Below are 25,139 nucleotides of genomic sequence, written 5' to 3'. Positions count from 1 at the left end.
TCTCTGCTGAACTCTAGGTTCATATAAGAGTTGTCTCTAGGCACCTCCATCTGAATCTCATAGGCATAAACTCAACATGCACAAAAGTTATTCTTACCAAATCTACTCTTCCTCCTCTGTTCTTTGTTTTAATTAATAGTACCACTTTTCACCCTGCAGCCCAGGTCAGAAACCTGGGATCATTCTTAATTCTTATCTTTCCTTTATTCTTTTTTATAAATACTAGTATGACTTGCCTGGATCCCATCCACTGTCCCCAGCCACTACCCCTTGTTCTGGCTCTCACCTTCACATCTCCAGGACTATCATAGTCGACTTCTTACTGCAGGATGCCCTTCCTTTTCAAATCCACATTTCACAGTTATCTTTCTAAATGCAAATTTACTATCACTCACTTGGATTTCGGTCATATTGCACAATACCAGGGGGCACTAGTACCTAGAATACAAAGTTTTCTAACTGGTACCTCCACTCTTCTCATTATAGCCAGAAGGATCTGATATATTACTCCCCTTTGGTGGCTTTCCAATATCAGCAGAATAAAGTTTCAGCTCTTCACATTTCAGATGAGGCCTGCCCTGCTCCAGCCACTGCCAACCTCTAACCTACTCTCTGGCCTTCCAACCCCTCCCCCACAGTTTGTGCTCCTTTCTTTTCTATAGGGGTTCCATTTGTCCAGGATGCCCTTTCTTCCTTCACTGGCTCACCAAATTCCTCTGTCTTTCCCCCCTCCCCCCAAAAGTTGGCCAGGGTCCTGTGAGGAGATTTTCCTGAGTCCTCTAGGCAGAGGTGATCACCCTCTCCTGCAGGCCAACTCTGACCTTGTGTCAGCCTGTGTTTATTATTCAACTTTCCACTGGACTTTGAGTAACTCTTGCTAACTCTTTTATCCCCTAGACCTAGCACAAAATAGGTTGGTTGGTAGATGTTCCTGAAAGTGAAATGGGCCCAAATGAGATAAGGATGACTCTATAGTTGGAACCTGAGTACCTAGGAGTACAAAGGTAAAAGGCCTCCATCAGAAGAAGTAGGAACATCAGAAGAAGGAACAGTTCAAGGGGGAAGGGGTGAGACAATGGTTTCTATAACAGACATACTGAGCTTGGGACTGTGGCAGAATATCCAGGTGGAGAAGTTCAATGGGAAGTGGAAATACAATATGCAAATTCCAGGGAAAGATCAAGCAGGACTAGAGTTATAGATTTGGGAGACTCTGAAGCTATAATGGCTGATTTAATAACCAGGAGAGTATATTAATGCAAGAGAAAAAGGCAAAGAATATCATGAGGCAGGAAGAAAAGATGCCAGAAAAAGAAAAGTTGCTGAAGAAAAAGGCTAAGTACCAGGAAAATGCAATGTTAGGAAAGTCAAGGAAAACAAGAAGGAAGGGGATTAAATTATCTAGAAATGACTGGGGATTATCTGGGTTGAAAATTACACTAAGGAAATTTTACATTAAAGAAAAACAAGTTTATGGAGAGTTGCTTTTTACTCTAAGCAGTTAGAGCATTTATATGTAATTAAAGCAACCTAAATGATGGTTTCCCCTGAGTTATAAAGTTAAAAAGTTCAAACATCAAACTCTCTTGGAGTTCTCCATTTACATATCCAGCATCAGAGACCACAGCACACCCATAGGGATGTCACGCAGCTCTCTGACTACAGTCAGAACCATTCAGAACAGCGGAGAGGAAAACAAAGCCAAGATCAATAAAATCTGATCTGTGTTATACCTGAAATAGGACCCAACTGTCCCATTTTCCCTAGCCATGGGAGAGGTTCTGGGCCAGGCTCAAAGAGGGACATCATGAGGTTTGATTTCTTCTTGCTGTCAGCTTGGGAGTAGAGCATTCCATGCCATTCAGGACTAGATGGAGAGAAGATGAAAAGTCAGGAGAATATCAAGCCTGTGACTGTCAAGTTAAACAAGTCTAACCTGTGCTTTTCTCTGCGTGGCATTAGCTTCAGCTTTGAAATCAGGTATATTACTTTTACTGAAGCCAAATCCTACACCTGAAAATGCATACTGCTGCCCCCTGATATCACCATTCCTCTGGGACATGAATTTTTATTCAATTATGTAGATATGGAACTCAAAAGCAGTTATTTATTTGTTTATTCATTTTTTAAGCCTCACCCAAGGATATTTTTCCATTGGTTTTTAGAGAGAGAGTGAAAGACCGAGAAATATCAATGTGAAATATATCGATTGGTTGCCTCATGTGCCCCGACCAGGGCCCCATTCAACTGAGGTATGTGCCCTTGACTGGAATTGAACCTGGGACCCTTCAGTCAGCAGGCTGACACTCTATCCACTGAGCCAAACTGGCTAGGGCAAAGCAGTCTTAAAAGAGAAAAAAATCACAAGGGCAGGAGGCAGCTGCAGGGGTGGTGAGGAGTAAGGGCTGTGATCTATTGGTCTTTTCAGCTGCCTCCATGAGTCATTCACAGCAGCACCAACACAGAGAAGACCTTGTAACAAAAGGCACAAAGCCATCACCCAGCTCTGCTCCCAATTCACAAAGGGCCCCAGGTGATACTCATTTTCAGAGCCAGTGCAAGTAAGTTTGGGTACCAAGAAATACAGCAAACCAATACCTAAAAAGAACTGCATTCTTCTTTTTGTACTAATTTTAACTCAAGCAGAAATGGAGCCATGCTTCCTCTGATCTCAGATCACTCTATCCCAGGCAATGGCCAGAAAATGCTCAGTCACCTCTCCTTTTCTAACAACACAGGTATTATAGAAAGGGAAGCAGGTAGCTTTGCAAATTTCGAGACTGCAGTGAATGTAGAAGCTAGAAGGTCTTTCCTCTTAGGGAAGGAATACAGCAGAGTGGTTATAAGCATGGACTCTGGAGTAAAAATGCATAGGTAAGAATCCCGGCTCTTCCATTTACTAGCCATGTGACCTTGAGCAAGTTCCTTGACCTCTTAAGCCTCAGTTTCTCATCTACAGAATGGGAATAGCAATACCTCCTATGAAGTGTTTGTGAGAGATTAAATATGTTAATGTAAGTAGGAGCCTACAGGAGTGCTGCTTGGCATATGGTAAATGTTCAATCAATTTTATCAGCATCTTTTTTTCATTTAATTCTACCTCCTCATTTTGTAGCTGAGGAGTCTGTGAACACTGCATAAGATCCTAATAGCAAGTTGGTAGCATTGCTATAACTGGATCTAGGTTCCTAGATAAAATAGAAGAAAACTTCTATAATCTAAAAGCAATATAATTAAAAGGCTTTCTTACTTAATCGAGGGTTGGGGTGGGAAATGTCTGGCCCAAGGGCTGTGTAAAGCCCTCGAAATCATTTGGTCCGGCCCTGCCAAGGCATTAGGGGTGAGTTAATGAAATGTTTGACCAAATACAGCAGGCTAATTTTAAGTTGATAATTTTGTATGGCCCTTGAATGATGTTATAAATATCTAAATGGCCCTCGGCAGAAAAAAGGTTCCCCATCCCTGCTCTAGGGGATAATTAAAGAACAATTTAGAAGATGATGGTAGGTGGGAAGGGTATGGCAGGGAGAGGGAAAAGGAGACAAGGACCTTTCTATTTTTTTCAGGAAAGTCTGGGAAATACTTCACTTTGTTAACTGATTCTCCCTTTCACTCAACCGAAGGAAAACAACATTTCTTACCCTAGCTGAACTATTGCTACCATTCCTTCCACTTTTAGGCTGCCATGGAGCAGGACACAGAAGTTGGGTATTTTGCCTGCAATCTGATTAGCTGAATTTTCATCTTCATTATCATCAGTTATGCCAGTACCCACCTCGTCACCTTCTGTGAAAAGAAGAGAAAACAGGTCAGACTGAGATTTGCTACAAAAATCCCAAACCCCAATTATACTGTTGGCTGTTTCTAGCCTTGGAAGGAAAGTAAATGGATTTATAAAAGGAAAACTCATATTCTGGTGTTCCTATGTCCATATAAAAATCAGCCCTGGCTGGTTTGGCTCAGTGGATAGAGTGTCGGCCTGCGGACTCAAGGGTCCCAGGTTCGATTCCGGTCAAGGGCATGTACCTTGGTTGTGGGCACATCCCCAGTAGGGAATGTGCAGAAGGCAGCTGATCGATGTTTCTCTCTCATCAATGTTTCTAACTCTCTATCACTCTCCCTTCCTCTCTGTAAAAAATCAATAAAATGTATATTTTAAAAAAATCATTTTTCACATGTTTTATGAATTCCATTTATATGAAACACCCAGAAGAGGCAACTCTATTGAGACAGAAAGGACATTAGTGGTTACCTGAGGAAGATGAAGGGCTTAGGAGTTTTAAAATTCTGATTCTAAAATGAACTGTGGTGATGGTTGCACAATTCTGTAACTATACTAAAATGTACTGATTCATATACTTTAAATGGGTGAAATGTATGGTATGTGAATTACATTTTAGTGAAACTGATACATGCAAAAATTAGCTTTCCACAGCTTCTATTAGGACACTCAGCTAGGTGCTCTCTGGGGGTTTCAAGTACCTTCTAAACAGAACCACATAATCAGAGATAGCAAGAGTATTCTCAACTGACAGCCTTCAGGCAGCACATGGATGGGAGCCCGCCCCCCGCCCCCCCCAAGATGAAGAGTGTTACTCCATAAACTTCTTTTTTTTTTTTTTTAAATATATTTTATTGATTTTTTACAGAGAGGAAGAGAGAGGGATAGAGAGTTAGAAACATCGATGAGAGAGAAACATCGATCAGCTGCCTCCTGCACACCCCCCACTGGGGATGTGCCCGCATCCAAGGTACATGCCCTTGACCGGAATCGAACCTGGGACCCCTGAGTCCGCAGGCCGACGCTCTATCCACTGAGCCAAACCGGTCTCGGCTCCATAAACTTCTTGATCTGACTCTCCAACACCAGGTTCTCTCATGCACTCTGCTGACAAATGAATCTTCCTACAATTAACTTCCCTTTGAAACTATCTGCCCGCTCAATCTTATGCAAAGACTTTTTAATTAAATAGCAAGAATTTGCCCAGTTTAGCTTGACATTCAAAAGCCCTTAAGACATGGCCCCATTCTGCTTTCCCACACTTTTCTTTCCACTGTTCCCCTACATAAACTCTTCATTTTTCTCACTTTCTTGGCAATTTATATGGGCATGCAGAATCCCTGCCTCCTTTCCCACCATCTCCAGACCTTAGAAGGAAAACTTGGTTATCAATATTAGTATCAAGAACAGTAAGATAAATTATGAACAATAATCATTATAAGCCATCTTTGGGCACATTTCAAGATTCTGTCTGTACCTGTGTGATTGAGGGTTATGGAATACCCAATTTTACAACTGAGACAACCGCCATCAACAGAATGTGATCATAACTCAGTGAGTAGAAACCTGACTGACTACATATGCTTCTTGGAGAAAGCTGGTGAACATAAAGTGGATGGTTGGCCTACAACAGAGAAAAGAGAAGTTTCAAGTGCTAGAGACTAACATTCTCCATAGAGATGTTTAATTTGGGGGACATGACTTTGCAGTTCTTGGAGAGCTTTATTCTGTAGTAATGAAGCCTCACAAGGGACTGGATTCTTCCATTTTATTCTACAGTATTTTCCGAGTATCCCTGGTAGAGAACAGGTGTAGTTTCTCCCCTTATGGAGCTGTATTTGACTCCGTATTTATCAGGCCACCTCTAAGAATCACTTTGGCTTCCTCGCCATGCTCCTACCAGGAAAGGCAGAGCCTTGGATTAGGGACAAAGCATTCTCATCTCTAAAGAGGACCTCCACTGTAAATTAATAAAGTAATACACAATAAATATGTGTCAATATGCTTTCCACAGTGTAAGGCTGCAGAATTAGTTTTCTAGTAGAAGAGGCAATATTCCATTTTTTAAAAATTCAATCCAAACCAATAACTATTCCTTTCCCCAAAACTCTGCAATTTGGGCTACTCTATTAACTGACGCTTAAGAATAACTTTAGACAATAAGATGCTTCATATGAACTTCACTGAACAGGAAGAGAACTCACCTTTGTTAAGTGCTATAGGTAGGACCAGATGTCTGGACAGAACTGGAGGACTGGAAATATCAGCTATATCAATAAATCCCACTATTTCCAAATCTGAAAAGGATAAATCAACATAGAATTAATTAGTTCTATAGGAAAGTACACTATTTTCTATGTACTAGATTTCATAAACACAATGTTTCATTTAGATATGGAATTCAAATATGATGGATAGGAAGGTTATTAGAAGCCTTCCTAGATAACTAACACATTTTCATTTACGTAGCTCAGAAAATAAGAATAATTATCCTTAATTTAATGAATTTAAGTTATATGACAAATCAGCTAAACTTTATTTTTATGAGGGTAGATCCCCAGCCAAAGCAAAAGGTAAAGGCCAAATCCCTCTATATCATCAGGGATTTTTCAAGACTACCAGGCCTCATGGTCAAACACTTCCACAACAACTCTAAGCAAACATCCTTGGAGGGTAAAGCTATTCTGAGAAAGAAATACATTCTTTACCAAATCAAGCTAGCAGTCTAAATATGACAATGGTTTCTTTGTTTTAGAGAAGCCTATTAAAGACCAAAAGTATTTGTTGGAAACATAAATAGTATAAAAGCCTGGAAAACACTAAAAATTCTAAAGAAGAAAACTAACATTACTCATTATTTATCATCAAAGGAAACCTCTATTAATATTTTATTGGCCCTGTCCAGTGTTGGTCAGTGGTTAGACAGTCAGTCTGGGAACCAGGGTCTTGGGTTCCATTCCCAGTCAAGGGCACATACCTGAGTTGCATGTATATATATATATACACTCATATTTTCAAAACAATTTTAAAAAATCAGGCTTGTGGTAAGTACACTGTTCTTGTGAGACTCAGGAAACTGCTTTTCTGGAGATTTGCCTTCATTACATTCTTTAGCTGAATAACAAATGAATCAGCAAAAGCAGCTACATATTTTTCATTTGAGTAGAAAAGGGTTTAAGTATAAGCTATTACAAAGATCATGGACAAAAAGTTTATTTATATAGGAAAGAAAAGATCTATTCAAAGTTACTCATCAAAAACAGATGGGAAGGAATCTAATTGAAGGTTTGACATAGCTTAATACATGGTTGTCTAGTCACAATGAGAGATGGATGCCCTACTGCTAGTTAGCCGGGAGCTAAATGCACAAAAAATAAAAAGCCTGTGCTTAGCCCTTCACTCTAAAACTCCTTAAAACTGTACAGCCAAGCCCTGGCTGGTTTGGCTCAGTGGACAGCGTGTCGGCTTACGGACCAACGGGTCCCAGGTTTGATTCTGATCAAGAGCACATATCTTGGTTGCAGGCTCCTCCCCAGCTCAGGCCCTGGTCAGGGTGTGCAGGCCCTGGTGTGCATGAGGCAACCAATTGATGTGTTTCTCTCACATCAGTGTTTCTCTCTGTCTTTTCCTCTCTCTTCCACTCTCTCTAAAAGATCAATGAAAAAATATCCTCGGGTGAGGATTAACAAAAAAAACACCACCTGCACAGCCAAGAATGAAATGAACATTTACTGTGCACTTAATTTTAAGTTTTAGACATCTGTTGATTGATTGGTTACCTAGTCATCATCTACTAAGCATGTGACACTATGCTAGGCACTGAGGGTGCAATGGTGACTGACACAGGGATGGTTTAATGTGTACCACAGCTCAAGGAGTTCACCCTCCAACAGGAGACAACTCTCCTCTCCACTGTTCATTGTTACTTTTGACTCTTCGCTTTGCCAATCTTAGCTAAGCCCAGCACTGGCAACATGAACCAGGTACAATAACTTTCAGCAGCACTTTTCTTCAAAATAAAGTAATGAATTAAAACTTCCCGCAAATGCTCTTTTTTTTTTTGGCACGAAATTCGACATTTTTAAGCGTAAAAATATCTATGATGTTAACACCTTCAGAAAATTTGACATATGAAGTTTTGAAGCTTGCTGTTAATACAACAAACCAGCATATATATCAAATCGCATATATATCAACATATGTGTGACTCCATCTATTGAAAAAAATCTGCCTTATTAACCAGTACACCTGGTAAAAGCAGTGGCACTTCACTTTCTTTCAGTCATAATATAAGCAGCAGGGCTGGAGAGGCACAGAGCTGAGATTTTGGAGACCATCACCTACAGATTCCACTCACCCAGCCAGTAAGAACGGGAGGAAGTGACTTGTCCCGGTCACGCAGGAAGAGTTACTCAGCCAAGTCTAGAAGCTAGCCCTTCATATCTGACCTCAATTATGATGCTAAATAACCTTAGTATCTATTAAGAAATACTCAAGGATTTCAATGCTAGTGAATCTGGCCATGATTTCCAACTCTAGAATTTGGGGTTATTATCTAGGATTGGAGATTAATTCAGGACCTCACCATCACCACAAAGGACTACTAATCTGCTACGCCTTAGGCAATGCATCCTCCCATCCAAAGTGTGTAACTGAAGATGACAGCATCCTCATATCAGAATTTACATTTCTTTTCAACTATCTTGGATAGAGAGGAGTAAAAGTCAAAAGTTAGGAAAAAGTCAGGATAATAGAAGAACTAAGAAGGACGTTTTAAAAAGAGTTACCTGTGTTAATGACTTTAGGGATAGGATCGATTTCCTCATCTACAACAAAAGGTTCTGGCCTGGGGAAGACTTGCACATCTGCCGTCAGGTGGCCACACTTGAGAACAGCATGGAAAGGCGTGTATGCCAGATCTATCAGTTTTCTAGAATATGATGATTAATTATTATAGGAAGAGTAAGATGATACATATAATTTTTTTCAAGTAATTTTTTCAAGATGCTAAGCTGTTTTCCCTTTGAGTTGACTCCAAAACGATGTGACCATTTTGAAACAGAATAAAATCTGACATTTTTGGTGAAGCAATTTCAATTCTGAAAAGTCCTAAGGCAAGTTAATCTTTGAAATTGCTGAGTCATTGTAAGGAAGTCAATATAGATTTAGTCATGTTTAATTCAAAAGGGAATAAACTTTTAAAAATCACTTCTACCAAGCATTTTATCTGAAAAAATGTGAAACTTGGGGGAAATGAAATGACACAATTAGAAGTAGTAAAATACATATTATTGCTGAATATCAAATTATAATGGATCGTAAGAAGGCAAAACAAAGCTCTAAGTACATACTCACCCAAACATAGACTGAACATTTTTCAAGCATAAGGGGCCATCAATAGTAAAAATCTGCCCTTCGCCATTATTTAAATCTATGAGACGTTCAAGGCAATCCAAGGAGTCAGTGCTCTGAAGCTACAAAGCAAAACAGTTGAGTTGTTTAAAGCAGCACAAAATGCCAGATTATTAACAGCACACAAGGTCATACCCATCACAATAACACAGGCAATAAATATAATGGAGATGATTTTGAGGCAGAAGAGTAAGATGCTAGAGAAATTCCTTGGCAAGGAGAATATGGAAAACTGAGACAATATAATTAAGCAAGGCCAAAAAATCTGAGCAACTTACAGCTAGCTAATGAATCACAAGGTTTTATCTTCCCTAACCAAGGACACTAAGGAGCAAATAGTTTACATATTCCAGACTGTCCTGGGACAGAATGGCCTTGGTCAGGTCCCTCTTCAATGACGTTCTTGATGACATTTTTTAAAAATGAAACTAACTAGAAAATAACCCCTGACTCCTCTTTATGCTCATTTTGATGAATCAACTAATTGAAGGACACACATGAAAAGCTAATGAATATTCTGTTAAGACCTTCCCCTGAGACCTTCCCTAGGATTCTTGCAGGCTAGAGAGAATAAAAGCCTCAACAAAAAGGGGTAAGAGTGTGCTCTCACAAGAGCATGCTGTGGCCTTGTATCTTTGCTGTTTTTCTCCTAAACTCTAAGGGACCCCATGACACTTGCAACCAGGAGAGCAGTGGGCAGTGGCAGCTAGACCCAGGCTAACCCCCTGAACCTGTCTCCAAGGACCCCTTTTCTCTGACTTTTCCTCTCCTATTGCTTTTCCTACCTTAAGCCCTCCCTTTGTTTCCCTGTCCTCAGCTTTAATAAACACACTCTCAAAAACACCTGGACTCGCACTGTGAAATCTTTCCTATTCAAAGTCAAGAACCTGCACTTTACCAGCAGGCCCTAGGCCAGACTTGCCGGGGCGGGGGGTGACCAGACACTGTCTGGTAACAATTTAACAATGTGAACAGGAAAACAGCTATAACAACTTTGATTCAAAGTTACCAAAGAGGAAATGTCATATAAAAATGATACCAGTAGAGCTATTTCATTCAGATGTAGTTTTGCAAAGATTCTCAGAGATGACCACGGTTGGTATTGACATAGTATCTTTCCTCCAAAGTATTTCTAACTCTTTGGTAAGTACCATTATTTTACAGATAAAAAACTGAGATGAAAATAGCTTTCCTGATGAAAATAGTATAACCAGGAAATAGAGTTTAATAAAACATACATCAAAGTAATGTTACTTTACCAAAAAAATCAAAGCACACTTCTGTCAATATTTCTGGTGGCATGGACTTAAGAATTCCTAAACGATGGAAATATTCAACATTTAAAAGAATATTTCAGCATCTGAAGAATCTTGATGGGCAGTAGGATGGATTACAACTCAGCTATATTTCCTAAAATGGGGCAGTGCTTTTAACTTTCAAAGAGCATTTGAGCTCTAGGGTCTTTTCAAAGATAACTGACCAGCCTCAGCTGAAACCAATGAAGTTCAATGTTATAGTATCTGCAATATAATACTAAGGGGATATACATACTAAAAAATAAACCGAGTCCTAAAATATATCTAATCAAACTGGAAAGAACTTAGTAAAAAGCATTACCTCCTCCAAATTTGCCATACACATGATGTATAACTTAGATGGGAAGGGGAAAGGTAGTGGGAACCTGTTGCTCTCACTTCGTTGATTGTGTGTAGCTAGGGAATGCCGCAGTGACCCTCTACCAATGCCAAGACAGCCATCTGTCACCAGAACAACCTGTTTGCAAAAAGTGAGAGAAGGTTTATATATAAAATAACATACTCATTTAAAGCAGCCTCATTTAGCAATTTCATTTCTCCCTAATTGCATATATACTGAAAAATCCACCTCTGCAAAGATATAAGCAACTACGTGAACAGTGGTCGGCAAACAGAGCCAAATATCAACAGTACGATTGAAATTTCTTTTGAGAGCCAAATTTTTAAAACTTAAACTTCTTCTAATGTCACTTCTTCAAAACAGACTCGCTCAGGCTGTGGTATTTTGTGGAAGAGTCACACTCAAGGGACCAAAGAGCCGCATGTGGCTCATGAGCCACAGTTTGCTGACCACGGTATGTGAATAAATCTCAAAAACATTCTGTCAAGTGAAAGATGACAGATACATTGTATAATTCTATTTATACTAGAGGCCCGGTGCACGAAATTCGTGCATGGGAGCTTGGGGGGTGTCCCTCAGCCCAGCCTGCACCCTCTCCAATCTGGGATCCCTCTCACACTCCAGGACTGCTGGCTCCCAACTGCTCGCCTGCCTGCCTTCCTGATTGCCCCTAACTGCTTCTGCCTGCCAGCCTGATCACCCCCTAACCACTCCCATGCCAGACTGATTGATGTCTAACTGCTCCCCTGCCAGCCTGTTTGCCCCCAACTTCCCTCCTCTGCCGGCCTGGTCACCGCTAACTGCCCTCCCCTGCAGGGTTGATCGCCTCCAACTGCCTTCCCTTGCAGGCCTGGTGCCTCCCAACTGCCCTCCCCTGCTAGCCATCTTGTGGTAGCCATCTTGTGTCCACATGGGGCAGGATCTTTGACCACATGGGGGCAGCCATATTGTGTGTTGGAGTGATGGTCAATCTGCATATTACTCTCTTATTAGATAGGATAGAGGCCTGGTGCACGGGTGGGGGCCAGCTGGTTTGCCCTGAAGGGTGTCCTGGATCAGGGTAGTGGTTCCCTTGGGGCGTGGGGTGGCCTGAGCAAGGGGCCTGTGGTGGTTTGCAGGCCAGCCACGCCCCCTGGCAACCCAAGCGGAGGCCCTGGTATCTGGAATTTATTTACCTTCTACAATTGAAATTTTGTAGCCTGGAGCGGAGCCAAACCTCCTGCTCGCTCCATGGCGGGCAGCCATTTCTGTTTGGATTTGTTTACCTTCTATAATTGAAACTTTGTAGCCTTGAGTGGAGGCCTAGGCCAGCAAGGGCAGGCAGAAAGCTTGGCTTCCTCCATTGCCTGGGAAACCCAAGCCTCCCTCCTGCTCTCTGTGGCTGTAGCCATCTTGGTTGGGTTTATGTGCATACTCGCTCTGATTGGCTGGTGGGCATGGCTTGTGGGTGTAGCGGAATGATGGTTAATTTGCATATTACTCTTTTATTAGGTAGGATAAGTTCTAGAACAGGTAAATCAAAGCTAGGAAAAACCAAACAGGAGTTGTGGGCATGGGGGGATACTGACTAGAAAGAGGCATAAGAAAACTTTGGGGGGAAATGGAAATGTTCTGTTTTTTACTGGAGTAGTGGTTACATAGGTATATGCATGTGTCAAAACTTAGTGAACTGTGCACTTAAGATCTATGCAATTTACTGTATTTTATGTAATTAAACCTTTAAAAAAGCACCTACCTATGAAAACTTTAAAAAGGACAAAAACATTCAAAACTAGCTCTTAGTCAATTGTACTAAAACTAGAATCCTATCTCTTAGATAAGGAGGTGGCACTTAAGGCACCGATGTGAAAAATGGCATGAGGACTTATTTTATGTTTCCCTAGAGATGAGCAGCACAGAAGTCTGAACCTTGACACTTTATTTTTAAAGATGACAAACTCTACCCTTGGTCAACTAGAATAACAACTGCTTTGAAAATATATTTATTAAAACCACTTAGACACATTTTTATTGATTTCAGAGAGGAAGGAAGAGGGAGGGAGAGAGAGATAGAAACATCAATGATGAGAAAGAATCAGTGATTGGCTGCCTCCTGCAGGACCCGTACTGGGGATGCAGCCTGTAACCTGGACATGTGCCCTGACAGGGAATTGAAACGTGACCTCCTGATTCAACCACCGAACCACACTGGCCGGGCTATTAAAAACCATTTAAACACATGTGTATAAGACCTTTAAAATACATTTAATCAACTTGTAATTTGAAAAACCCTTCAAAATATCCTAACAAGAGACCACAATTACAAATCATTTTTCTTTTCTTCATTGCTAAAAAGCAATCCTGTGGGGGGCAGACTTTTCCAAGCATTTCAGAGAAGAATTATCTTAGCTCTTCCTAGCCTATCCTAGTAACTTGATAACACAGGCCAATAAGCAAGTATTAGGTTGTTGCACCATGTGAAGTACCAAGATTGGCACCTACTTCTAAAACCCAAGAACGCTTACTTCATAGAGGTCCCTTGGAGCAATGTAATCTTTTGGGAAGATAGTCAATTGACTACAAAGTAATTTTCTCTTCTAGGTACCAATAATTGCTATTTAATGATTTACTTCTGCCATTAGTTTCTTCAGATACTGTATGATAATGAAATATTTCATGGAATGTCAAAATGAGACAGATTTTACTCAAATAATAAAGACACAGCCCAGCTATCTCAAAGGTTGGTTAAAAAAATTCCACATTAAAATAAATATTTGACAGTAATTGATTATAAAAATAATCACTAATAACTTCCACCTCTTGTCCAGTGTTTTGAATTCTTCACCCCAAATCTCATCAAATAAGTTAAAGTGGATTCAGGCCCAGCCCTTACCCTCAGGGTACAATACCTCTCTAATTCAGATTCTTCCTTTCTGCAAAGGAAGAAAAAACATTAAAAGGCAGAAGTCTTTCTGGTTCACAAATTCTCTGAGTTCCTTCTCTAAAACTACTGAAGACTATCATACGGAGGAGACTTGACTTTGTGTGATAGGGCACACAATATACAGATGAGGTATCATAGAATTGTACACTTGAAACCTGTATAATTTTATTAACCAATGTCACCCAAATATATTTAATTAAAAAAATAAAACTACTGAAGAAATAGTAAATGAAATTGTGCTACTTGCTAGCTTCTAGTTCAGAAGATACTGACAATAAAACTTTAGCTGAAACCGGTTTGGCTCAGTGGATAGAGCATCAGCCTGCGGACTGAAAGGTCCCAGGTTCGATTCTGGTCAAGGGCATGTACCTTGGTTGTGGGCACATCCCCAGTGCGGGGTGTGCAGGAGGCAGCTGATAGATGTTTCTCTCTCATCGATGTTTCTAACTATCTTTTTCCCTTCCTCTCTGTAAAAAATCAATAAAATATATTTTTAAAAACAAAACAAAACAAAACAAAACTTTATTTAGAATATTGTTAGGAAATTAGATATTCTGTATGCATGGATTTACCAAATAAATAATGTTTATGAAGTAAGGTGCCAAACATTTTTATTTCTGAAAAGAAATTAATTAAAAGACATTTACTAGCTTTTTTTTTTAGCAAGGGTCCATTAAAGTGATTTGATTTAACCTTTTAGTAGTAGCTCAGGGTCTTCATTAACCCATTAGTTCATACTCTATAAAACAGGGTGGTTTTACAGCAAAACCCCACAATTTTTAAAAAGTTGGGTATATTGAGATATAATTTACATGCAATAAAATTCACCCTTTTTAGTATACAGTTCTGAAAAATGCTTTTAGTGATGTAACCACTTCTGCAATCAAGATAAAGACCAGTTCCATCATTTCCCATATTTCTTTGTCCTTCATTTAGGAAGAATAAGTCAACTCCTACCTTTCCCTTATCCACAGGCATAAATACCAGTGATGCCACTGACACTACTGAGGAATCCTGTGTTTGACCCTAAAATACAAATCATATGCTATGGCCCACTGCCTGTTTTTGTAAATAAAGTTTTACTGGAACACAGCATGCCAGTTTATTTACTTATTACCTATGGCTGCTTTCATGCTATGACAGTGAAGTTGAGGAGTTGCCACGGACACCTGCAAAGCCTAATACAGAAAAGGTTTGCTGACTTCTGTTGCAGACTACAGTATTATGGTTTTCCTCTTAGCACCTTTTTTTCTCCTTAAAATATGCTACCACTTCTTAAAGCATCTGTGTATAGCAAACTTCCAATTCTCTTTTTCAGCTACTATTCTGCTCTGATTTGATGCTAATATGGACCTACTATAGACTCTAAGGGCAACTGATTTTCTGACATTCATACTCCTCACTTTTTAGATATCAGATAGTTAAGATGGTTAAAAGTTGGCTGAGCAAATGCTACATTGAGATAACAAAGATAGAGGACATTGTATTGATGTTTAAAATTCTATCACTCAAAAAATTAAAATTACCCCTTCTAGAGAGTGTTCTAAAATTTCACTGTGGGCCCTTTGTATTTTACACAACTAATACTAGTTTTCAAGAAGTCAATTTACTAGGAGGATGCTTTCCTTAAGGCACAATTGTGCTGCTTTCTGAGCATATTAGTGTTGATTAGTGCCTTCTTTTAAAAAGACTAGCACATAACACAGTTTGTAGAAATTACATTGCATGCTGTGTTAGAGCTTAAAGAAAATCAAAGCACCTAGGTGGTTAACATTTTTAACTTAGAGCAATGAAAAAGAATTGATAATTACCTGGCAAGGAATTGCACCACCCCATTCTTGCTGAACAATGTTGCAAACACCAACTAATGCAGACTCCAAGCAGGTTTTATCATAATCATCCATATTACTTAGTGCTTCCTAATCAAATAGAAGATAAAATTGCTCATTTTAATTTGTTATCAGAAAACAACATAAACTGTTAAAAGCATGCATGTTACATAGGGGACATTGTTTCTAAGAGTCCCAAAGCATAGGTTCTTAAAAACAGTAAACAGACTTCCTCAGCTATAAAGGATAATGAAAAGAGGTTCCCTTCATTCTGTCCTCTTTATCAGGTGAGAGTGAACAGCCCACCAAGTTCATATCTTTCAAAGTGGACCTTGAAGGAAATAATTAAAGTGAAGGACTTTTAAATACATTACAAAAATACCAACATTTATTGAGAACTAACTATATCCTAAATACCATTCTAGGCACTTTACATGCATTTACTCATTACAACACCCTACCCATTTTTTAAAAAAGAATAATTTATTTTTAGAGAGAAGGGAGAGGGAGAGAGAAACATCAATGTGAGAGAGCAACATCGATAGGCTGCCTCCTGCATGCTCCCCACCGGGGATTAAGTCCATAACCTGGGCATGTGCCCTTGACCAGGAATCTAACTGGCAACTTCCTAGTGCCTGGGATGACTGCCAACAAACTGACCTACCCTGGCCAGGGCTTAACCTATTTTCTAAAACGAGGAAACTAAGGTACAGAATAATTAGGTAACTTTCCCAGGTCTCATGCCTAGAAAGCTTTTGAGTCACTTAGAAAAAGTTAGATAAAAAAGAATGATTTAACAAAATTTTATTACTTACACTTTAAAAATCAAACTACACTGATCCTGGATTTCTAAACTGCCTAGCAATTATTAAACTATTCAATTTAATTTCACAAACACTGATTGGCTGTTCACTATGGGAAAGGCCCTGTGCTAGGCTTTGTTGGAAATATTAATGAACGTTTGGGAATGGGCCACTACATCCTGAGAATTCCAGGAAACTAAGAGAAGAAAATAAGGCAACCACTCATAGCTCTAACTCATAACCCTACCAAAGACATAAAACCTATTGGTTGTGAATCCTTGTTTTATAGCTATACTTAGATATTATACCCATAGACTTATCATTCAATAATTCCAAGTTCTAAATATTCAGTACAATATGATAACACTTTTTGCTCCCTATCAATTTGGACCTTGTACATACAATAACTCATTCCTTTTCATACCTGTAGGGTGTTATAATCTCTTGTGAAGGGAACCATCAGCTCCCAGAGTGATGAAAAAACCACCAGGGCTGTAAACTCAAGCTTGTAATTCGTGGCCATGTGCTCAAACAGCATCGTCAAACCGTGGGCTGCTAGGTGCTTGCGCTGATATTCCTCAGACCCCTCAACAGACACAGGTCGGGTCATGGACAGGGATACGTCCATCACCACCACGGTTGGCATGATGAAAACGAGCCCAACGTTCCCAATCAGAAGGCAGACAGGCAGCTATAAATAGAAAAATGCTGTAGAAAATAAATATGGTTAGGCTGTATGTCATGGAGAGCACAAAGTCTTTTTTCCCCCCACCATAATTTTTAACCAAACTTTCCAGAAATGAGTGAAGGCGAACTCCATTTAAGTTGAGGTGAGGGCAAATCTAGGGAATTCAGTGGGAGAGAAGCGAGCAAGCAATCACCCACTAAATGGCTATAAATCAAGAATGGCCTTAAGTATTTCTATTAAAAACACACACAAACACATTAAATTCTGGTAGTCCTGGACTTTCACAGTTCCATATTTTATAAAACTTAATATAACAAACACTCCTACATCTCCTCTCCAACACTTAATTTATTAAAGGACATTTCTATTTGTCACATTGTGGCACTTTTTGACAACCAACCAGTCTTTTTGGGCACCATCACTATCTTAATTGATACAACAGTACAGTGCAAATGTTTAATTATCTTGTTACTTGGTGTCACGCCCCATCTTTTAATTAAAACGAATGCAAAATATAAAAATGAAAGGGCCAGTAAAATCATAATCCAAAATAGACAAAGCTGGAAATCATTAAGCATGACAAAAGCAAGACTATTAGCCTCAGTAGTATTCATTGAATGTAAACAGGCAACAAGGCTTTATTTAACTGGGAAGGAAAAGAACAAAGTTAAAGAGTATGTATGACAGCTGGCATTATCTCATGAAACTGTGTATGAGTCAAAATGCAGAAGAAATGGAGAAAACAAAGAGTTCTTTAGAATTATGGATTGAGAATTAGCACAAAGAAAACATGTCTGGTCTCAAAAATAAAGAAAAAAGTTCACAGATACACAGACCTACTCTTGGGAACACAGCTTGCTGTTACTCTATTATTAAGCAAACTACAGTCTAATGACACAATAAAATATCATATAAATAAATGACACATGTAGATATCAGAAATATTTATATAAAGTATTAGTAACTGAGAAAAGCAGGTCACAGGATTGTATGTATACACTGATTACAACTCCATAAAAATCATATTGTACATATACAATTAGGGAAGACTCTGAATGGACATAAACAGGTTAGACATTTAATGTTCACTAATTTCTTTTTTGGAACTTACTTCAAAAACACCTAACAGTGGCCAGACTGCTTGTTTTGGTACAATTTCCAACTGCAAATGTGTGATATTTTAAAAGTCCATGTGTAAATAGGCTGCAAGGGGTAGGGGGGCGGGCATGGACTCAGAATATATTGGTTCATGGAAACAATGTTATAAATGAGGGCCAGGGACTGAGTCAGGTAGGAAAAACCTCTGTAGCACATAATGAATGGCCCTGAGATACATTTCAAATACAATAATGCCTCATGTATCCAATATCAATAAAGTCTAAACTAGAGATATACAGTACATTTCCAGACTTTAGAATTCTAAAATATTTAACCATTTTGATAGAAAAAATTAAATTGTGTATTCCTCTTAAACACTGTGTGCTAAACGTATAATTCACGTCTTGTGATGACTTGACATCACCACTCTAAACACCAACAATTGCCCAACCAATTGCCACCCTGATGTTTTACTTATAATAGCATTCCCCCAAGTGTGTGATGCAGAACACTGTTCTGGAAGGGTCTTTCAAGAAAAATGAGCTCAGGCCTTATAGAAGCTGAGTACTAGAGCAAAGAATCCAATTTAATTTGCTAACCCTGTTTCCCATTTAACCCTTCTTTATGTAATTACTTTAAGGTCCCACAGAATAGTATAGTGGTTCCCAACCTTTTTTTTTGGCCATGTCCCACCTAAGCATCTCTAAAATCCTGATGCGCCCCCTGTGACATATAATTTTTATTATTCAAAAAGTGAACTCCTATTCACGTGGAGGAAGCCTAAAAGCCCATTAACTTGGTCTAAACAAGCTTCCAAAGAACGTGGCATCCATGAAAAAGAAAAATAAAAGAAGGAAAAGACAGTTTAAGTACTGAGGAAGAAATCACTAAGAAATTGTTAAAAAATAATAAGTGATATGAAAAAATAGCAAATAAACTTTCAAAACATGTAACAGAGAACTGAAATGCATAAATATGTGCAATATATTTATATACTATATAGGAGGCCCCTAGAACCATAAGAAATGCAAAAAATTCAGTTAATAACTCATTCTTGAATTGCCCCCCTTAAAAATAAAGTTGCCCCCCGGCCCCCCCCCCCCGCCCCGTGGGGCATGTGCCCCTCGTTGGGAACCACTGGTATAGAACATACATGGAAACACTGCCTTGTGTTCAAGAAATCCAGGCTGTTGTGCTCTGTTTTGGTGCCTCCTCTTTATAATCAGCTTGCATTCCACTTTTTTCTCATGAATCCTCTGTAATCACCCTCCCTCTAATTTGCTGCTTCTTGGCCACAATGCTGGAGAGCCAGATAACCAAGTTTGTTTAAAACTGTGTCCGTTACCAATTCTGAGATCTTGAGGTTTCTTCTAGTGTCAAACGCATCAGCTTAGGTGTGTCACACTGGTACTGTTCTTTTTAAATTTCCTTTCTGGATCTCAGCTGTGTCGTTCAAGTGAGGCCCTGTACAATGTTGGTTCAACTACATTACGTCAGAGAATACACCCAGTAAGGGCAGGGACCGAGTCAGATTTTGTCCACCAATGTCTCCTCTGAGTCTATCACAGTCAGTGGCACATAGTCAGCACTTGGCAAATGTCTGATGACTAATGAACTACCCCTAATTGCCATATATAACATTAATTCTTTGGCCAAGCACCTGATGAGTTCGGACACCAGAAACACATTTCCTCCTCCTCAGTCAAGCAGAGGCACCGGCGACTCCTATGTCTCTGCTCACTTCCAGAGTTTATGCAGATCTCTGGGGGTCCCATTCACCCATAGAGGCCTTTATGTTATTGAAAGGTGGGGATCACAGGGAGTAATACCCTTGCCTCTTAGGAGAACGGGAGACAGGACAGAGTTAGATCACGTATGAGAAAGCACTTCTGGCCCAGGACATCTGCTCAACACTGGAGCGGGTGCCCATCACAGGCAGTCTTGCCTTCTCTGCACACACCTCTAGAGGTGCCCTTCTCCTGACCCATGCGTCTGTGTCCACCAGCAAACACACCTCCTTAACAATGGCCACGTCGTGGGAAGCCAATTTAGTAACTCGGGTTGTAGCATAGAAGTAAAACTGTTCACTCAAGCAGTTTAGGCCTGATAAGAGAAAACCCCTGCCCCCCACAGTCCGGCATTGTTGTGAGAGCCTGATGGCTTTCTCTCGTGGGTGAGTCTCACCTGCAAGTCTCCCCCCCAGCCCCACACCTGTCCCCAAAGCAGTGTTTCCATACAACCCCAGACAAGCAGGGGTCTCCTTCTCAAGAACAGTCTACTCCTGAGAACAGACCCTAGCCGCCCATCTGGCCTCAATGCCAGGCCTCCATCAGGACACATTTATATTTCTTCCCTTAAGGTGACAATCTGCTTATTTATACAGAATTGATTCTCAGCAGCGTAGCTCTCAAAGCGTGAGAAAGCGCGGGAGAGTGAGAGAGAGACCTGGAAGTCTCTTAGGGGGAGCGGGGGCGCCAAGGCCTGAGCCGAGGTCCGAAACCCTCGTGTTTGTGCGGAGTAGGCGACCCCGAGCCCCAGAAAGGGGGAGGCCGGGGGCAGGGCCCCGGAACCGGCGCCGCAGAGACCGCGCGGAGCGACAGCCGGAACCGCGGGAAAGCCGGGCGCCGGCCCCGCATTGTTCCCCACCCTTGACCCCTGCTCCTACAGGTCCTACAAGCAACGAAGACACCCCCGCCCCCCGCAGCCTCCCCACTCACCCGGCGCCCAACGCCGGCGCAGTCCGGCCGCATAAAGTTTCCGCCCGCGCGCCGCAGCCGGAACTATAGGGCCGCGCGACAAAGGGAACCCGGAGCGGGACTGTGCGCGGGGCGGGGGCGGGGCTTCAGGGGCCGCGCGGCGCGGCGCCGGCTCCGAGGCCGCTAGGGGGCGCGTTCTCCTCGGCGCGGTCCTCTGTCCTCGGTGCTGCGTGCGTGACGACCCCTCGCCTCGCAAAACTCCAGTTTCGCCGAGGCTGAGCTGTGTCCGCCCCTTCCCTCCCTCCCTGTCCATTCTCGGGCTCTTCCCCCACTTACCTCCGGCCTCTGGCCCACCTTCCCCTGGTTCCTGAAACCCTGTGACCCCTTCACACTGGTGTCTCCTCCTCACCCGGCCTCTTCATACCCCTTTTAAACGGTAATTGCTGCCGGGGAGTGCTCATACTAAGCACGCTGTGCATTTTTCTTAGCTGACCTGAGCCGGTTTTCATGGCAAGACTTTTCCTCTTGGTCCCCCCAGCACGCGGCTCTCTTTATCCCCAGCCCCTCCTTTCAGGGAAGCAGAGGGAGAGTTCAGAATTTCTAATTATTTCCCTAAGGGAAGGGATGTGGCCAAGAACTTGTGGGCAAGGGAATGGTCTTGCCCCCCATAATGTGATGATGACTGATAGATCCTCCCTTCCCCCAACTGATGGACGGAGAATGACGTAAACTGCACCTGCGGCCTGGACATTCCTGAGCACCTAACCAGGCACCTTACATGGACTGTACATTGAACCACCCATCAGCACCTGCCAAATGCCCTAAGCCCCCGATTCCTAAGTCCCTAAGTGCCTAATCATGTGCCTTATATGAAACCACCAATCAGCGCGCGCCGAGTACCCTAAGCCCCATCCCTTCCCATTCCTCCCCTCAAAAGGCGCCTTCACCCCTGCACATGTGCTCTCTTCCTTTGGGAGGCAGCCCAGCAGGGTCCTTCTCCTCTAATAAAGCCTATAGTCCGCCCTAACCGGTTTGGCTCAGTGGATAGAGCGTCGGCCTGTGGACTGAAAGGTCCCAGGTTCGATTCCAGTCAAGGGCATGTACCTTGGTTGCAGGCACATCCCCAGTAGAGGGTGTGCTGGAGGCAGCTGATCGATGTTTTCTCTCATCGATGTTTCTAACTCTCTATCCCTCTCCCTTCCTCTCTGTAAAAAATCAATAAAATACTACCTAATAATCCTACCGAATAATAGAGTAATATGCAAATTGACCGTACCTTCACTATGCCCACGATTGGCCAGGAGGCGTGGGGGGGGTGGGACTCGGGGTGGCCGGGGTGGCCGATTGGCGATGCTGGGGTGCGGCCTTGGGCAAAAGCGGAGAGCCTGCGACGGATGGCAGGCAACTGGAGGTCAGCTCCTGCGACAACCAGAGGCTAACCAACTGGAAGTCAGTGCTGGCCCCGCCCCCAAGCAAGCTGTTAGTGGCAATCAGGCAGGCAGGCAGAGTGGTTAGGGGTGATCAGGTAGGCAGACAGACCCTCACTGGGCTGGCCCCGTCCCCAAGCAAGCTGTTAGGGGCAATCAGGCAGGCAGGCAGAGTGGATAGGGGTGATCAGGTAGGCAGACCAGTGGTTAGGGGTGATCAGGCAGGTAGGCGAGTGGTTAGGGGCAATCAGGTAGGCAGACAGCCCCTTTGCATGGCTGGCCCCACCCCCAGCAAAGAAAGAGGGAGGCCCAGACCAGCTAATCCATTGCACCCCAGCCTGTCGCCTGCAGAGGGAGGCCACCTGTGGCAGGGGAGGGGAGGCAGTGCTGCACAGATGGCAAGCAGTGGCAGCGGCGGGGGTGGGGCCAGCTTCCTGCAGACCGGGGAAGGAAAGACCCGATAGGCCCTGATCTCAGGCCAGGCCTAGGGACCCTACCCGAGGGGTCCCGGATTGTGAGAGGGTGGTTGGGCTGAGGGACGCCCCCGAGTGCATGAATCTTCATGCACTGGGCCTCTAGTATATATATATTTTAAAAAATAAAGCCTATAGTCCTGGTTTTCGGCCCTCTGTCTCATCTTTTAATGATTCAGCCATCAGGTCGCTGTTCTGGTAGTTTCCGCTCATTTCCGTGGACTGATTTGTTATCTTCGTTCTAAAGCTTAAGTTTTCTGGTTTGCTGATGGGTGGTGAGGTCTTGGTGACCTAGTTCTTCTGCGTACAGGCTTTGGGGAGGCTAGGGAAGTCAAGGGCAATGTATTAAATCTGACAATAAAAGGTAGCACGACCAAGAGGACTGTGTCACTTAGGGCAACTAGTGAGTGCTTTTGCTTTAAAATTCTTAGTAGAATCCCATTAAAATCAGAAGGTTGTTCAGTGAATATAAAATCACAGAACATCAGCACAAAGAGAAGGCCTTATTATTTTTTAATTTTTAAAATATGTTTTTTTATTGATTTCAGAGAGAGGAGAGATAGCAACATCCATGATGAGAGAGAATCATCAATCGGCTGCATCCTGTACGCCCCATGTTGGCGATTGAGATGCCACTCAGGCACTTGCCCCGACTGGGAATCCAACTGACCTCCTGGTTCCTAGGTCCATGCTCAGCCACTGAGCCACACTGGCCTGGCTGGAAGGTCTTTCAAGCCTTAGCTGGCTAATGCATTTCTTTTTTTCCCCACTCAAGAGACCCTCATCATTTGCATATTTTTGCACACACATTAAAGGAAATCAAGAAACAACTTTACAAAATCTATCATCCCCTTCCTTTTTCTTTTTTTCTGCTTTGAAACAGTGGGCATTGCCCCAGAAGCTTTGAAAGGCAGAGTGGTTTGGTCTTCAGTCCGGCAGAGTAGAGGTTAGTGACAGAAATACCAGCCTGCTCACAGGGCCAGGTACTGGGCTCAAGGGAGGCTCATATATTCAATCCTGCTGGGGCCCGTATTGAAAATGTGGACTCCCAGGCCATGCTGACTGAATTAGAATTTCATAATTTGGTGCCTGGAATCTTTATTGTTAAGTCCCGAGATGATTTTTCATCTGCAGAGGTGAAGGGTAAGGAATGAGTAAGTGAAGAAAAGGGGAAGGAAGAGAGTGGGGGGAAGCAGTAAGCCCATCTCTCTTTTCTGTTCTTCTTCCCCTTCCACTCTCCTGTACTATCCTTTGCCCCGTGTCTTCCTTCCTGCCTCCTCTAGCTAGACCTTGCCCACTCCCAAATCGTTCTTCCAAGTTCCAGGCTGTCCCCTTCCCCCATCCCTAAACCACATTCCACTCTTTTCACCAAAATGGATGTCTAAAGAAATAGTTGTAACACCTCTCTCTTCTTAAAATATTTTGTTACTGGAAATTTTCAAACATAGACACAAATAGGGGAAATAGCATAATAAATCCTCATGTACCCTTCACTCAGCTTCTACTATCAACTCAATTCTCAATCTTATTTCATTTATACCTCTACCCACTTTCCCCAACATATTATTTTGATGCAGATTCTAGATTGGATAACATTTTGTCCATAAATATTTCAGTATGTAGCTCTAAAAGACAAGGGCTTATTTTTTAACTAATGAACTTTATTTTTAGAGCACTTTTAGGTTCATAGCAAAATGGAGTGGAAAGTACAGAGAGTTCCATATACTACACACACACACACACACACACACACACACACACACACACACAGTCTTCTGCACTATCAACATCTCACACCAAAGTGATATACTTGTTATAAATCCATGAACCTACATTGACACATTATAACCCAAAGCCCTTGGTTTACCTTAGGGTTCACACTTGGTGTTATACATTCTATAGATTTGACAAGTTTATGATGACATGTATCCACCATTATACCAGAGTAGTTTCACTGCTCTAAAAATCCTTTGTACTCTGCCTTTTTATCCCTCTCTCTCCCCTGACTTCTGACAACCACAGATCTTTTTTTTAAAATATATTTTATTGATTTTTTACAGAGAGGAAGGGAGAGAGATAGAAACACGATGAGAGAGAAACATCGATCAGCTGCCTCCTGCACACTCCCCACTGGGGATATGCCCACAACCAAGGCACATGCCCTTGACCGGAATCAAACCTTGGACCCTTCAGCCCGCAGGCCGACGCTCTATCCACTGAGCCAAACCGGTTTCGGCGACAACCACAGATCTTTTTACTGTCTCCATAGTTTTGCCTTTTTCAGAATGTCATATAGTTGGAATCATACAGTGTGTAACCTTTTGAGATTGGCTTTTTTTGCTTAGTAATATGT

At 41.9% G+C, this 25,139-nt stretch overlaps 1 protein-coding gene across 2 annotated transcripts in view; it reads right to left on the bottom strand.

The window, feature by feature from the left end:
- INTS14 (integrator complex subunit 14) overlaps nt 1–20,971 on the bottom strand; it is a 32,995-nt gene extending 12,024 nt beyond the window's left edge. The window contains exons 1-9 of one of the 2 annotated variants that reach the window (XM_008139110.3): nt 20,908–20,971; nt 16,829–17,112; nt 15,584–15,691; nt 10,811–10,966; nt 9,137–9,255; nt 8,569–8,711; nt 5,986–6,078; nt 3,642–3,786; nt 1,734–1,867 (exon numbers count right to left, since the gene is read on the bottom strand). In XM_008139110.3, the coding sequence (XP_008137332.1) occupies nt 1,734–1,867; nt 3,642–3,786; nt 5,986–6,078; nt 8,569–8,711; nt 9,137–9,255; nt 10,811–10,966; nt 15,584–15,691; nt 16,829–17,050 (1,120 nt within the window). In that variant the 5' untranslated portion in view covers nt 17,051–17,112; nt 20,908–20,971. The remainder of the gene's footprint in view (nt 1–1,733; nt 1,868–3,641; nt 3,787–5,985; nt 6,079–8,568; nt 8,712–9,136; nt 9,256–10,810; nt 10,967–15,583; nt 15,692–16,828; nt 17,113–20,907) is intronic. The other variant, XM_028141910.2, reaches the window with a different exon arrangement.
- Nucleotides 20,972–25,139: the final 4,168 nt, after the last annotated feature.

This window comes from Eptesicus fuscus, chromosome 5 (assembly GCF_027574615.1).
Source record: "Eptesicus fuscus isolate TK198812 chromosome 5, DD_ASM_mEF_20220401, whole genome shotgun sequence".
NCBI lineage: Eukaryota > Metazoa > Chordata > Mammalia > Chiroptera > Vespertilionidae > Eptesicus > Eptesicus fuscus.
The sequence above is the reverse complement of the archived record's forward strand: the minus strand, read 5'-3'. Positions and strand labels throughout refer to the sequence as shown.